At 57.4% G+C, this 14,061-nt stretch overlaps 1 protein-coding gene across 4 annotated transcripts in view; it reads left to right on the forward strand.

Moving 5' to 3' along the window:
• Nucleotides 1-14,061, forward strand: part of COBL (cordon-bleu WH2 repeat protein) — a 100,459-nt gene that overhangs the window by 46,208 nt on the left and 40,190 nt on the right. For all 4 annotated transcript variants that reach the window (XR_013996584.1, XM_081102160.1, XM_081102159.1 and 1 more), the window contains exons 6-8: nt 2,898-2,995; nt 5,706-5,777; nt 10,731-10,913. Coding sequence is in view for 3 of the 4 variants with exons in the window: in XM_081102160.1 (XP_080958286.1) it covers nt 2,898-2,995; nt 5,706-5,777; nt 10,731-10,913 (353 nt within the window). In the remaining variant the exon portion in view is untranslated. The remainder of the gene's footprint in view (nt 1-2,897; nt 2,996-5,705; nt 5,778-10,730; nt 10,914-14,061) is intronic.

Here is a 14,061-nt window from a genome sequence, read left to right on the forward strand (position 1 = left end):
CACCTGTACTCACCTGTGCTTGCCTGCACTTACCTGTACTCACCTGTACTCACCTGTGCTCGCCTGTACTCACCTGTGCTTACCTGTGCTCGCCAGTACTCACCTGTGCTCGCCTGTACTTACCTGTACTCACCTGTACTCACCTGTACTCACCTGTGCTTGCCTGTGCTCGCCTATACTTACCTGTACTTACCTGTGCTCGCCTGTACTTGCCTGTACTTGTGCCTTCCTGTACTCGCTGTGCTTGCCTATAGCTGTGCATTCCTGTGCTTGCCTATGTGGACCTGTTCTTGCTTGTACTTACCTGTGCTCACCTGTACTCACATGTGCTCACCTGTACTCACATGTGCTCACCGTCCCTGGGCTCCATCCTGCCTGCTGCAGAATTCAGGGCATCGTGGTTTGTGATGTTTAACCTTTGCCGCCATAAATATAAAAATGAGGAGTTCAGATTTTGCACTTATTCTGACACTGATTTCTTACCGATTGTATATGTGTGCACACATACGTGTATATTTACATACGCGTGCACACATAACAGACACACACACATGCGTACGTAGTGGGATGTTGATGAACCTTCTGGATTGCGCGTGCACACAGCTCATTAACATCCCAGTGAGTTTTTATAGTTTACGAGAATTTCTGTTCATGTGGTTCGAGTGTTTAACACTAGGTCTTATTTCTAGAAAATCCAGTGAAAGTGAGAACACTGGGCGTGGGCTGGCACCAGTGGGGGTGTCACGTCTGGCCACAGTCAGCCCTGAGGGTGCCGGCCGCCCCGTCCCTGTCCAGGCAGAGGGCCGAGGCTCGATCCCGCGCAGTGTCCTGAGGCCTCTGGGTTGGTGGGTGGCCCTCGAACCGGGGTGCCAGGAACATGCCCTCCACGCTCACCTGCTGGGCACCGCCGCATCCGCACCTGCCTTCTCCCGTCACACACGGCCTGTCTGCACGCAGGCAGGTACACACACACGGACACTCCCCCCGGCTGCCAGTGTCCTCGCAGAACAGGGTGTTGTACGGGACAGCCCCGTGCCTGAGGAGGGCTTTCGTGTGTTTAGCCGTGAACGCCACGTGCACACGTGGCTGCTGAGTGGACGTGCATGACAAGCCGCCGGCACCTGCCGAGAGCCCTGGCGCTTGTGACTGAACCCTGAGCCTCCGCCACGTGCGGAATGACTTTACAAATGTGTGCGCTTGTGTTTCTTTGTTTTTTTAAATCAATTTTGAGAGAGAAACATCAGTTTTATTGTTCACTTATTGATGCATTCGTTGGTTGATTCATGCATGTGCCCTGACTGGGGATCGAACCCACGACCTGGGTGTTTCGGGACAAGGCTCCGACCACTGAGCCACCGGCCAGGCCTGGGTTTGCGCTGTTGGGGGGACGGTGCCTGTTGCTGCCACTCCGCCTTGGGTCTGGTCTGACGGGAGCGTCACAGTCCGTGAGCAAGAGAAGCTGCTGTCGGACTGCAGGCTGAACAGCCAGAGGTCCCACCAGGGCCTGGCGTGGGGCGTGGGGCGTGGGCAGTGCCGTGGGGAAGTCGTGTCCTTCAGGGACACCAGGGTTTTCCTCCTGCCATATCCATGGGCCTCGGAGAGAAAGACGGGACGCGCTGATGGCCGGGGCCTGAGTGGCCTGGGGGGTGAGGGGAATCCAGTGAGCGATGGTGTCAGCAGCCGTGCGGCACCGGTGGGCGGGCAGCACCCCGTTCACCCCATTCTGCAGATGAGCGGACTGAGGCTCAGAGTGCACCCACCCCTCGGTGCTGGTAACCTCCACCCCACTGGCCCTCAAATGCTCCCTCACACCTCGAGCATCTCCGAGGCTGGGGCGTGTTGAGTGCAGGGCGCTGGGCCCACCCTCAGAGCTTCTGATTCAGGGGTCAGGGCTGGGTCCAAGTCCCAGGGGTGCTGACGTGCCGGTCCCACCTCATTGTGAGAACCACAGCCCTGGGCGAGGCTGTCACCTGCTGACACGTCAGGGCTGCAGGGTCCCCTGGCCCAGGAGAGCGCCCGTTCCAGCCCACCCTGGGCCCCAGTGACTGCCAGCCCTGGACCGAGTCGACGAGACTGTGCTAGCTGCGCAGGCGGCCGGGGGGGAGGGGGTGCGGGGATATCGGGGACCACGCTGTGCAGACCTGGTTGTCTAACGTCTGTGCCTCACGCCTGGAATGAATGAGGACTAAGACTGGATATCAGCCGCAATGGAAAAATAAACGAAATTAATAAGGAACACCCCCCAAATAATAAAATAGTTATTTTATTATTTTACTTTGTAATATATATTTTTACTGATTTCAGAGAGGAAGGGAGAGGGGGAGAGAGAGAGAGAGAGAAACATCAATGATGAGAGAGAATCACTGATTGGCTGCTTCCTACACCATCCCCTGCCCCCCCGGGGATCGAGCCTGCAACCCGGGCCTGTGCCCTGACCTGGAATCGAATCCAGGACCCCCTGGTTCATAGGTTGACACTGAGCCATGCCTGTTGGGCTAAAATAGTTATTTTTTTTTAAATGCTGATGAAGAAGGAAAAAGATTGAGGATTTCAAGCTCAGAGAGAGAGAGGGAGGGAGGGAGAGAGAGAGAGAGAGAAAGTAGCTATGGTTCCCTGGAGAACGTCACTAGAGAGGAAAGCTTGCCGCTGAGCCAAGGAGGATGGGGGATGTGAGCGCGGCCAGAGGGAGCGCCCCGTCCCCACCGAGCGAGCGCGAGGCCCGGGGTGTTTCGTACCCGGGTGCAGGCTGGTGGGTGCAGGCTTGGGGGTGCGGGTCGTGGGCGGTTCTGCTCTTATAAGAACGAAACCAAGTTTAAGAGGAGAGGGTGTGTTTGCTGAGATTTTTAACGCGACGTGTTGATGCTGAACAGTAACTGAGGACTTCCTTTCCCTCCCAGAAACCCTCAGAAAGTCCTCCTCTGGCAGCGATGAGGCGGAGAAGGAGAAGAAGAAGTTCCTGGGGTTCTTCAAAGTGAACAAAAGAAGCAACGGCAAGGTGAGGGGGCCGCCGGCTCTGCCTCCTGCCAGCGTGGTTCCCGAGGTGTTCGCGCTCGAGCTGCCTGGGCGGCTCCCAAACAGGCCGGGATAGCAGTTCCCCGGGTCCACGGGGGCTTCTCCGGGCGCACCCCAATGACGGCTTCTCTTCCACACGCCAACCCCGCAGCGGTTCTGGGCGATGGGGTTTATTCGCCAGCAGACCGTGGCGCCGAGCCCGTGCCCGCTGCCGCCTGCCCGGTGCCCAGGGCCGGGGCGCAGGCTGGCTGCTCGGATGGGGGTGGGGAGTGGGTGGGGCGGGCACAGCCGAGCGCGGGTGAAACAGCCCGGATCCCCACTACTGAGCCCAGTGGCAGGAGCTGCCCGCAAAGGCAGTGAACCGTCTAGAAATGCTTTTGTTTAAGCCTGAGAGCCTGGCTTGGCTCTGACCGCGGCCGGAAAGGGTGAGCCGTTGTGCAGACGCCACGGACGACAAAGGCTGTCCCGTGCCAGGGACTTCCCCGTCCATCCTTTCTCTCCTCTCTCTCGGACTGGCCAGAAGTAGTTTTCTTTTCTTTCTTTTTTTTAAGTATATTTTTATTGATTTCAGAGAGAGAGAGAGAGAGAGAAACATCAGTGATGAGAGAGAACCATCGATCAGCTGCCTCCTGCACGCCCCCTGCTGGGGATCGAGCCCGCAACCTGGGCACGTGCCCTTGACCTGAATTGAACCTGGGATTCTTCAGTCCGCAGCCCTGACGCTCTATCCACTGAGCCACACCAGCCAGGGACGTTTTCCTTCCTCATACGCCCTCTCTTTCACGTGGGTCTCTCCCTCACGTTAACTTTATTTTATTTCTCCCACCACATCCTTCCTGCAGTCGCATCTTTATTGTGTCATTTACTGCTGTTTGGGGCTGGCTTCTTCATCCCTCGCGTCTCTCCACTTGTGTCGTTTGAGATGCGTTGCTCCGTCAATCTCATTTAACTTACGGAGACCTGGGGGAGAGGGGGCCGCCCCATCTTCCGGGCGCAGGGGCCGGCTGCTGTGCCCGGAGCTAACACGGGGAGGACGCAGAGCCCGCCCCCACCTGTCCGTCCAGCGCCCCCACGCTCCCCTCCCCCACACGGCCCGTTCCTGGACCCGTCGGGTCTCAGTGTTTCTTCATTAACAAGAAGAGGGTTTGGCCCTGGCTGGTTTGGCTCCAGGGACAGAGCATCAGCCTGCGGACTGGACGGTCCTGGGTTCGATTCCGGTCAAGGGCACAGGCGGGGCTTGTGGGCTCGATCCCAGTGTGGGGCGTGCAGGAGGCAGCCGATCCATGATTCTCTCTCTCCCTTCCTCTCTGAAATCAATAAAAATATCTTAAAAGAAAAAAAGAAGAGGAGGTTTGGAGTAAATCATTTTGTAAATTACTTCTAAAGGCCTACGATGCCTGATAGTCCACAGGCAGCCTCAGAGAGAACACGGACGCCAAGGCATTCAAGCTAAAGCGAGCCTTTCTGTGGCTCCTTCAGGGGGAATGTAAGTGCACGTGTGTTGTGTGAGTGAGCTCTCATCGGCCAGTGGTCGGCAAACGCATCAGTCCACAGAGCCAAATAGCAACAGGACAACGATTGAAATTTCTTTTGAGAGCCAAATTTTTTAAACTTAAACTCTATAGGTAGGTACATTGTTATTAACTTAATCAGGGTCCTCCTAAGGCTTAGGAAGAGCCACACTCAAGGAGCCAAAGAGCCACATGTGGCTCCCGAGCCGCAGTTTGCCGACCACGGCACTAGAGCATATGCGTAAAGAGGTACCATTTTGGCTGAAGTATATATGACAGCAAATACCCCTTCTTGTTTTAAAACTGCGGTGTTTTAACACTTTTAAAACGTGACACTTTGGGGTCATTGTGACATTTAATCTGCGAACCCCGCAGTTCTCAAAGTACTGAGGAAGCACCTGAGACAAGGGGTTCCTGGCTCATGACGCAGAGATTCTCACGGGGGGCGAGTGGGCCCGGGGCTGTATTTCCCAGCTGAGCCACGTGGTTCTGTGGCGCGTGGCCAGCACTCCTGGCAGCCTCTCCCAGACAGTGACGTGCGGCGTCACGGTTACCTGTTATCCGTGAGGAAGGAGGCATTCGGTTGGTGACGCGTGCCCAGCCGGCCAGTGCTCGATGCTAACCTGAATGTACAGCTCATAGACCCTGAGACCTTGCTGACTGCTGGGTTCTGAGCCAACTCCACAGCTCAGCACCCGCCAGCCTAACAGGACCTGCTCTCTGAGCTAAAGAGATGCTGAGCCCCCGTGTGGCTCAGGGGTTGAGCGTCAGCCTATGAACCAGGAGGTCACGGTTCAATTCCCGGTCGGGCACAGGCCTGGGTTGCGGCTCGGTCCCCAGTGTGGGGCCTGCAGGAGGCGGCCGATCCATGATCCTTTCTCATCATTGATGTTTCTCTCTCTCTCTCCCTCTCCCTTCCTCTCTGAAATCAATAAGAATATATTTAAAAAAAATAAAAAATAAATAGACGCTGCTGGGGAACAGGAAGAGCAGTCACCCCTGTGAGCTGTGGCTTCAAAACTGTGGCGTCCAGAGCAGCGAGCCCCTGGGAGCGGCTCTCAGGCTCGGCCGAGGGGAGGCTGAGGGGACGCTGTGGGTGCAGACGCGGCGCCTGGAGTGGCCCGCTGGCCTGTGCTCTGCGCCCACTTTCCCCGCGATGACGGTGCTGTGCTTCTGCCGCAGGTGGAGCAGGGCCGGCTGTCGGCGGACAGCGACGACGACACCGCGAAGCTGGCGCCGGGCAGGGCCTCCCACGTGAGTACGGGCACCGGCGCGCTCAGCGCCGCTGAGCGAGGCGCGCTGCGGGGCTCTGTTCGGCTTCCAGAGGGTGAAATTGCAGTCACTTTATCGACCGGGGTGTGGGGCTCCCATTCGCTCTGGGCCTCGGTAGGAGCTGCATTCGGCCCTGGCTCGGTCGCCCGGCCCCATTGGCCGCTGGGATGTTAGTTCCCCGCAGCCGCAGGCTGGCTGCTAGGTGGCTGGAGTGGCGCGCTCTCGAGTCACCTCCTCCCTGAGGAGGAGGAGCTGGCGGTTTTGGAGACACACTGGCCTGTCCCCGCCTGGATCAACCTGCTCCTCACTCCGCAGCTACACCCTCAGGGCCTCAGAAACTCCCCGAGCCCCACACGGCCGCGTTGGCATAGAAAAAGGCTCTTCTTCATTTTAAACACTGGACAGAGAAGAATTCACAGCAGCTTATAAACATGGTCCTTTGAAATGGATCTGGTGAAAGTTTGATTCGTACTGTCATGTCTTAAAAATGGCAAAGACAGACTCTCCTGCCACAGTGAGAAATTTGCGTTATTGTTGTTCTCGGTTTCACATTTCCGAGCCCGCCGGTGTCAGACTTCCTGCTCCGCAGTCTGTTTTCATGCCTGGAGTTCTTTCGTCGCATCTTAAAATGAAATAGGACATGAGGTATAAATGTCTGTCTAACTTAGATTTTCTCATGATCATAAAGCTTCACGCAGGAAGCTAGCTCTCTAGGTTGAGCTCTGGTTATAATCACAGACGAGAGCGGTGTAGAATGTTACAGCGGCCATCTGTAACTGTGACCAGGAAAAGGAGCTTTTTCTTGAAAGGACCTCTTTAATAGACGAAAGGCCATTTTTTTTCACTCGTCCCACATTTCCACGAGTGACCGTGTTTTATTGATAAACTAGAAAAGTTTCCACGTGGACTCGGTGCCCCTTTCCATTTTAAAAATCAAATCTATCGGGGTGACATTGGTTAAAAGCAGGGGTGGGGGACGTCCGGCCCGCGGGCCATGTAAGGCCCACAAAGCCATTTGGTCTGGCCCTGCCAGGGCACGAAGGGGCGTTAATTAAATGCCTGGCCGCATGGAGCAGGCTGGTGTTTAAGTGGACGGTTTTGTGTGGCCCCGGATGCTGTTATAAACACGCAGCTGGCCCTGGGCAGGAAAAGGGCCTCCCTGGGTTAATAGGACCATGCAGGTGTCCAGAGGGGACTCCATCCCTTTTCCTGCTGGGGGTGCAAGCCCCGAGGAAGCAGCTTCATGACTAAGCGTGGAGGCTGAACGGCCCTTGACGTGCTGGCCACGGCACACCCTGCCCGCGCCGATCCCACGGGGGCCGTCCCGGCGCAACGGTCACTTCTCGTGACCTTTCACCGGTACCCGATTGGGGTCTTTTCGCATCGTCAGCAGCCAGGGTTCGGAAGCCGCGTGACTGGCGAAGGGGTCTGTGACTCACCTGGAGCTGCGATCCCGGGAGCTGGAGGGAAAGACGCGCTTGGTCAGGTCTCACCCAGCAGTCAGTGCGTGGCCGGCACTTTCTAGAGCAGTGGTTCTCAACCTTCTGGCCCTTTAAATACAGTTCCTCATGTTGTGACCCAACCATACAATTATTTTCATTGCTACTTCATAACTGTAATGTTGCTACTGTTATGAATCGTCATGTAAATATTGGATATGCAGGATGGTCTTAGGCGACCCCTGTGAAAGGGTTGTTCGGCCGCCAAAGGGGTCGCGACCCACAGGTTGAGAACCACTGTTCTGGACCCACGACGTCACCCTCGGTCTGAGGAAATTGAAATGTCAGTTTCCATTCACGTTTGCAGATACAATGTGTTTTAATAACACGTTTATTTTAAGCATCCTCCCAGCTGGACATCTGGTTTCTTCACGGTGTCCGGTCGGTGGGTTTAGCCCCCTTGTTCCCCGGGGAGGGGATGTCTGTCCTTGAGCCCAGGCGTGGCAGCGGCCGTCCTTGGGAGCAGGGCCCAGAGAGACGAGAGAAGTCCTGCGCGGCTCTGAGGACCTCGCTCCCGGCGGCGGTCGCTGCCCGCTGTGGGCCTCTGGCCTGGGTTCCCAAAGCCGCATTCCATCCCTGCAACGGACCTGGAGTGACCGATGAGACTGGGCTCGGGGTGGCGATCGGGGTGCTGAGCACACACGCAGGGCGCAGGGGGTGTGTCGGGGGGCTGTGTGTGCTTCTGTTCACCAGTGCCGCCCATAAATCCAACAAAGAGGAAAGGAGAGCACGGGCATCGTTTATGTGCTTCCGGCGGACAGGAAACTGTCCCTGGGCACTTTTCTCCTGGCCAGTCAACCCAGTTGTCATAAAAAAATAAAATGATAAAAGGTTCTCCAAACAGAGATGAATAGGAAGCCACGTGCTGGGACCCATCTGAAGCGAATCGCGTGAGCCTCATGCGACGCCTTGGGCGTTTCCCCTTTGCCCCTGAAGATGGTGACAGAAGCATCGTCATCACGCTCTTTGTGTCTCACTGCTCAGAACTGGTTTCCAAATGCAGATCACGGACCCAGGCCCAACCCAGGCTGATGTGTGCCCGCCCTGGGCCCGGCCCCGAGGGAGGCGGGCAGAGGACGGGTCCCGCCTGTAAAAGTCCTGATGCGTGTGGGGGCACCCACCAGTAACATGATGCTTTGGGGAAAAGTTATTAAAAACTAAGCTGTACAGCCGGCTGGCATGGCTCAGTGGTTGAGCGTGGACCTCTGAACGAGGTGGTCAGGGTTCGAGAGGTGCATCCCGGTCAGGGCACACGCCTGGGCTGTGGGATCGATCCCCAGTGTGGGGCGTGCAGGTGGCGGCCGATCAATGACTCTCATCATGGATGTTTCTCTCTCCCTTCCTCTCTGACGTCCATAAAAATATATTTTAAAAAGCAACACAACTCAGCTGTAAAGCAAACCCCGTCATTTCCACTGCCCCGCCCCCTGTGTGTCGGAGACCCCGCACTTTGTCCCGTTTGCCCTGGAAGAATCCCGTCCCAGAGAGAGATTCGCCGATGAACATGGACACGTCGCTGGGGACGCAGACAGAGTGGGGCGGCCTGGCGTGGGGCTGGGTTGGGTGAAGGGAGGCAAAAGGGAGGGAATGGGGGACATTGGTAACATCGTCCACAATTTTTAAAAATTTAAAAAAATAAAGCATCCTGTCCCAAGTGGATGCTCCAGAACCAGAAGGTGTGGTGAGCGAGCTCGGCCACAAGGGGGCAGTGTCTTCACGAGCACAGCCAGTCCCCTTGGAAGGCCACCCTCCGGCCTGCAAACCTAACATTCCTGGTTGGCGAGCCCCCGCTCACCAGGGAGAACAGAAACGCACGTCCCGGGGCCCAGCCGCCTGCCTGAGATGCGGAACCAGTCTTTATCAGTCCGTTTGGAAGAGACTTTTCAAACGTGTGGCTGGCACCGCTCACAGTGCCTTCCGTTCAGACGTGTAGATTAGCAGCCCGCGGGAGTTCGGAGGGCGATGCCTTTCCATCCAGGCACGGGCCAGCGTGGTTTCTCGCCGACGCTGGGCTCAGAGCAGCTTTCCCCCGCGCATCATGGCACCTGCGATGCTCTCCGCACGGGCGTGGCCTCTTGATTTCCGGAAAGGCCGAGTGTCTTCCCCGGTTTGGGGGCACCCGGTCCGTGTGTGTCTGCAGAGCGATGAGCTCCCAGCCAGCGCCTAAGAGAGGTACATGCCTCGGCCCATTACCCGCTCCTCTTCTCTGGCCTCGGGGATTCTAGGAGGGCCCCCCGTCCCCAAAGCCCGTTTTCATTGAAGGGCAGGGTGTCCTTATAAAAGACACCACAGCAAGATTAGGGAATCAAAATCAAATCGTGGAGCCCGGCCCGTGGCTCCGTGGCTGAGCGTCCACCTAGGAACCAGGAGGTCCCAGAGTTCGACTCCCGGGCAGGGCACAGGCCCGGGTTGCAGGCTCCATCCCCAGTGTGGGGCGTGCAGGAGGCAGCCGATCCATGATTCTCTTTCACCATCGATGTTCCTATCTCTCTCTCCCTCTCCCTCCTCTCAAATCAATACAAATAGACATATTTTTAAAAGTACACCCTGTGTGCTGGGATGTCCCCTCTGCTGGAGGCACCCCAGAAATAGACCCCAGATGACTTACAGTTTCTCAACATGTGACCCTCCTTCTGGGGTGACAGGGACCCGGGATTCCCTTTCACCCCCTGGTCGCAGCGAGGCGGGGCCGTTTGCTGCCCGTGACAGGCCGGGGGTCTGTAGTTACACGCAGGAGGCACCGTCAGCGGCCTTTAGCGAAGGCTCACACGGTGACGCTCCCGCCGTGAGTCCTTTGGAGGCAGCACGGAGGCCCCGGTGAGGAGGGACGGCCGCAGTCGGTGCTGAGCGGCCCTGGAGAGGATTTGGACAATAACCACTGGAGGACATCCCTAGGAGGTTAAAAAAAGAAAACAAGGCCCTGACCGGTGTGGCTCAGTGGGTAGAGCATCAGCCTGCAGACTGAAGGGTCCCGGGTTCGATTCCCGTCAAGGGCATGTACCTTAGTTACGGGCACATCCCCAGCAGAGAGTGTGCAGGAGGCAGGTGATCGATGTTTCTCTCTCATGGATGTTTCTAACTATCCTTCTCCCTTCCTCTCTGTAAAAAATCAATAAAATATATTAAAAAAGAAAAAACAAGAACATCAGGAACAACAGAAAGGGAAAGGCAGGGTTAAGTATAGACAGACTTACATGGTAGAATCTGTGGGGATCCGGTTGGGCTCTGAGCACACGTCGTGTGCGTCCGCGGTGGCCGTCTCCGCTGCGTGTTTGCTGTGAGCATCCGGGTGTCACGCCGTCGCGTGGCTGGGCTTAGAGCAGATAACCTGAGCAGGCCATGGAGGCGACGCGCGTGGGCACCGGCGCTCAGGTCTGAGCTCTGGTGGGGAGAAGGCACACAGAACTGATGGGGCGTCCGTCTGTCTCCCCGACAGGGCTCTCTGACGACGCCAAACTCCCCGTCCGTGAACTCCCGCTCCATCACGCTGGGCCCCGCGCTCTCGCTGAGCAGCATCTCGGGCGTGTCCGTCAAGTCCGACATGAAGAAGCGCCGAGCCCCGCCGCCTCCGTCCCTGCCCGGGGCGGGGCCGCCCACGCCAGACAAGGCATCGGAGAAGGTAGGGGCGCGTGCTGTCTTTGTTGTAAAGGTGGCCAAGGTTTTTTAAATTGTCCGGTGTCTTCCAGGGGCGTCTGAACTTTTTATATGTGTTTTCATTTTCATTTTTTTTAAATATACGTTTATTGATTTCAGAGAGGAAGGGAGGGAGAGAGAGAGAGGAACAGCCATGGTGACAGGATGCCACGCGTTGTGACTGGGTGCGCCCGATGCTCAGAGTCACGGCCACACGGGCCTGTGTGCCTGCTGAGCAGCTCTGTGTGATGCCACCTTTGCTGGGCGGGGGGGGGGGGGGGGGGCCTTGAGTTTGCTGAGCCCCCTTTTCTATGTTTACCTTCTGAGCCCCGGGACACCTGTGCACGGGGCTGTCCTTACCTGCGGCAGCACCTGGGTCCCCAATCTTTCTGTCCCCCACCCCCCCGCCAGTTAAGCATTAGGGAGACCTGGCTCGGAATATCAAACTTCCCCTTCTCTGGGGGCAGGACACTGTTGGACAGTAACTTGGAATGTGACGCTGTAAACAATGTGAGAGTTGCCCGGCCAGTGTAGCTCAGTGGTTGAGCGTCCACCTTTGCACCAGGAGATCACGGGTCCGTTCCCAGTCAGCCCACAGGCCCGGGTTGTGGGGCTTGATCCCCACTGAGGGGCGTGCAGGAGGCAGACGATCAATGATTCTCTCTCATCATTGGTGTTTCTATCTCTCTCTCCCTCTCCCTTCCTCTCTGAAATCAATAAAAAAAAACACACACACACATTTTTTAAAGTGGAAGTTTTTGTTTTCCAACGCATCCCCCTTTGGGTGGGCCGTGGCGGCCACCACACCCCAGGGTGGCCAGGGTGGGGCGTGCTTCCGGCGGGTGCAGGAGCTGAGTTCTCCTGGCGGACAGAGCCGCCCGTGCCGGCAGCGGGGCCTGCTCCATGGGCATCCGCAGGCAGCGCCCCGGCAGCGTGGAGACGGCGTGCGGTCTTTCCCTCACACCTGCACCCCCGCTTCGGGGGCGATGCCACCACCAACAGGACCATGTGCCGGAAGCACATTATGTGGGACAGAGAAGGAAGACCTTGTCACTCTCCAAAACGTTCTTCCCAGAGACGGTGTCGTCCTCAGATTTTAAAAAAATAATATTGTTATTGACTTCAGAGCAGAAGGGAGAGGGAGAGAGAAACATCAGTGATGAGAGAGGATCATGGGTTGGCTGCCTCCTGCACGCCCCCCACTGGGGATCGAGCTGCACCCCGGGGCCTGCAGGGGAACCGGGCGCCCTCTGCAGGGTGAGGATCCTGCGTGTTTTCCATCCAGAACCCCAGGTTCTCTGCTCAGTGCTCCTGCTCCCATTCGCGGTCCCGGGAGCTGTGGGCTGAAGTCTGTGTGTTTGCCGGGAGCGCTGGGCTGAAGTCTGTGTGTTTGCCGGGAGCACTGAGCTGAAGTCTGTGTGTTTGCCGGGAGCGCTGGGCTGAAGTCTGTGTGTTTGCCGGGAGCTGTGGGCTGAAGTCTGTGTGTTTGCCGGGAGCTCTGGGCTGAAGTCTGTGTGTTTGCCGGGAGCTCTGGGCTGAAGTCTGTGTGTTTGCCGGGAGCTCTGGGCTGAAGTCTGTGTGTTTGCCGGGAGCTGTGGGCTGAAATCCGTGTGTTTGCCGGGAGCTGTGGGCTGATGTCTGTGTGTTTGCCGGGAGCTCTGGGCTGAAGTCTGTGTGTTTACCGGGAGCACTGGGCTGAAGTCTGTGTGTTTGCCGGGAGCTCTGGGCTGAAGTCTGTGTGTTTGCCGGGAGCACTGGGCCGAAGTCTGTGTGTTTGCCGGGAGCTGTTGGCCGAAGTCTGTGTGTTTGCCGGGAGCGCTGGACTGAAGTCTGTGTGTTTGCCGGGAGCGCTGGGCTGAAGTCTGTGTGTTTGCCGGGAGCGCTGGGCTGAAGTCTGTGTGTTTGCCGGGAGCGCTGGGCTGAAGTCTGTGTGTTTGCCGGGAGCTCTGGGCTGAAATCCGTGCTGTTTGCCGGGAGCACTGAGCTGAAGTCTGTGTGTTGCCGGGAGCGCTGGGCTAAAGTCTGTGTGTTTGCCGGGAGCTGTGGGCCGACGTCTGTGTGTTTGCCGGGAGCACTGGGCTGAAGTCTGTGTGTTTGCCGGGAGCACTGGGCTGAAGTCTGTGTGTTTGCCGGGAGCTCTGGGCTGAAGTCTGTGTGTTTGCCGGGAGCGCTGGGCTGAAATCCGTGTGTTTGCCGGGAGCTCTGGGCTGAAGTCTGTGTGTTTGGCACAGAATGAGCAGGGAACTGGCTCACGGAGACCACCTCCCTTGTGAAGCTGATGAACGGCGTATGGATTTGATGGAGTCATTTGCTATGAACATGTTTGCTTGTTTTGTTTTGTTTCTCCCTAAATGAAAGCTACTTATTATGGACTAATTTCTGGGAAAGAAACCCAGAATGCATTGCCGTTGCCGTCGGGGAAGAGCGTCCGTTCCTTGCCCCGGGGACGCGTCTCCGGCAGCCTCATCCCCGCGGCGGCCCCGGCGCAGGGTCCCCAGGGAGGGGGCAGGCTGGCTCCCGCGGACGCGCTGGCTCATAAGAAAATGAGCGAGCTCGGGTTGTCACACTTTATTTTATTAAACATTTTTACTGGTTTCAGAGAAGAAGAGAGAGAAACATCCATGATGAGAGAGAAGCATGGATCGGCTGCCTCCTGCAGGCCCCACACTGGGGATCGAGCCCGCAGCATGGGCATGTGCCCTGACTGGGAATCGAACCCTGACCTCCGGGTTCCTAGGTCAGCGCTCAACCACGGACCCACACCGGCCGGGGCCACGTCTTCACGTTTTAAAAGGCTTTTTCCTTATCAGCCAGAGTGAAAGACTCAGGATGCACTTATTCCGGCCGCACGGGCGGGGTAACGCCACCGTGTCCCGGTTCCCCTGGAACTTGTTAGCCGTGTCGTGTCCGTGTGGGTGCCGGCTCCCGCGTGTGTTCCCGTGTTTGGTCGCTAGTGCGGTCATTCCCGCAAGCTCTTTTCGGAGAGCTGCTGGTGAGAGGGACGAGTGCTGTCCTCCTGCAAGCGAGCCCGTCGGCAGAGACCGCGGGGAACCGGGACGCCGCGCTGGTCCGGGAGGCGGCGCGTCTCTTGTGCTGCATCTTCCCCTCCTCCCGGGACCGCGGCCCTCGTGTCA

Source organism: Myotis nattereri, assembly GCF_964212035.1.
Source record: "Myotis nattereri genome assembly, chromosome: 11".
Taxonomy (NCBI): Eukaryota; Metazoa; Chordata; class Mammalia; order Chiroptera; family Vespertilionidae; genus Myotis; species Myotis nattereri.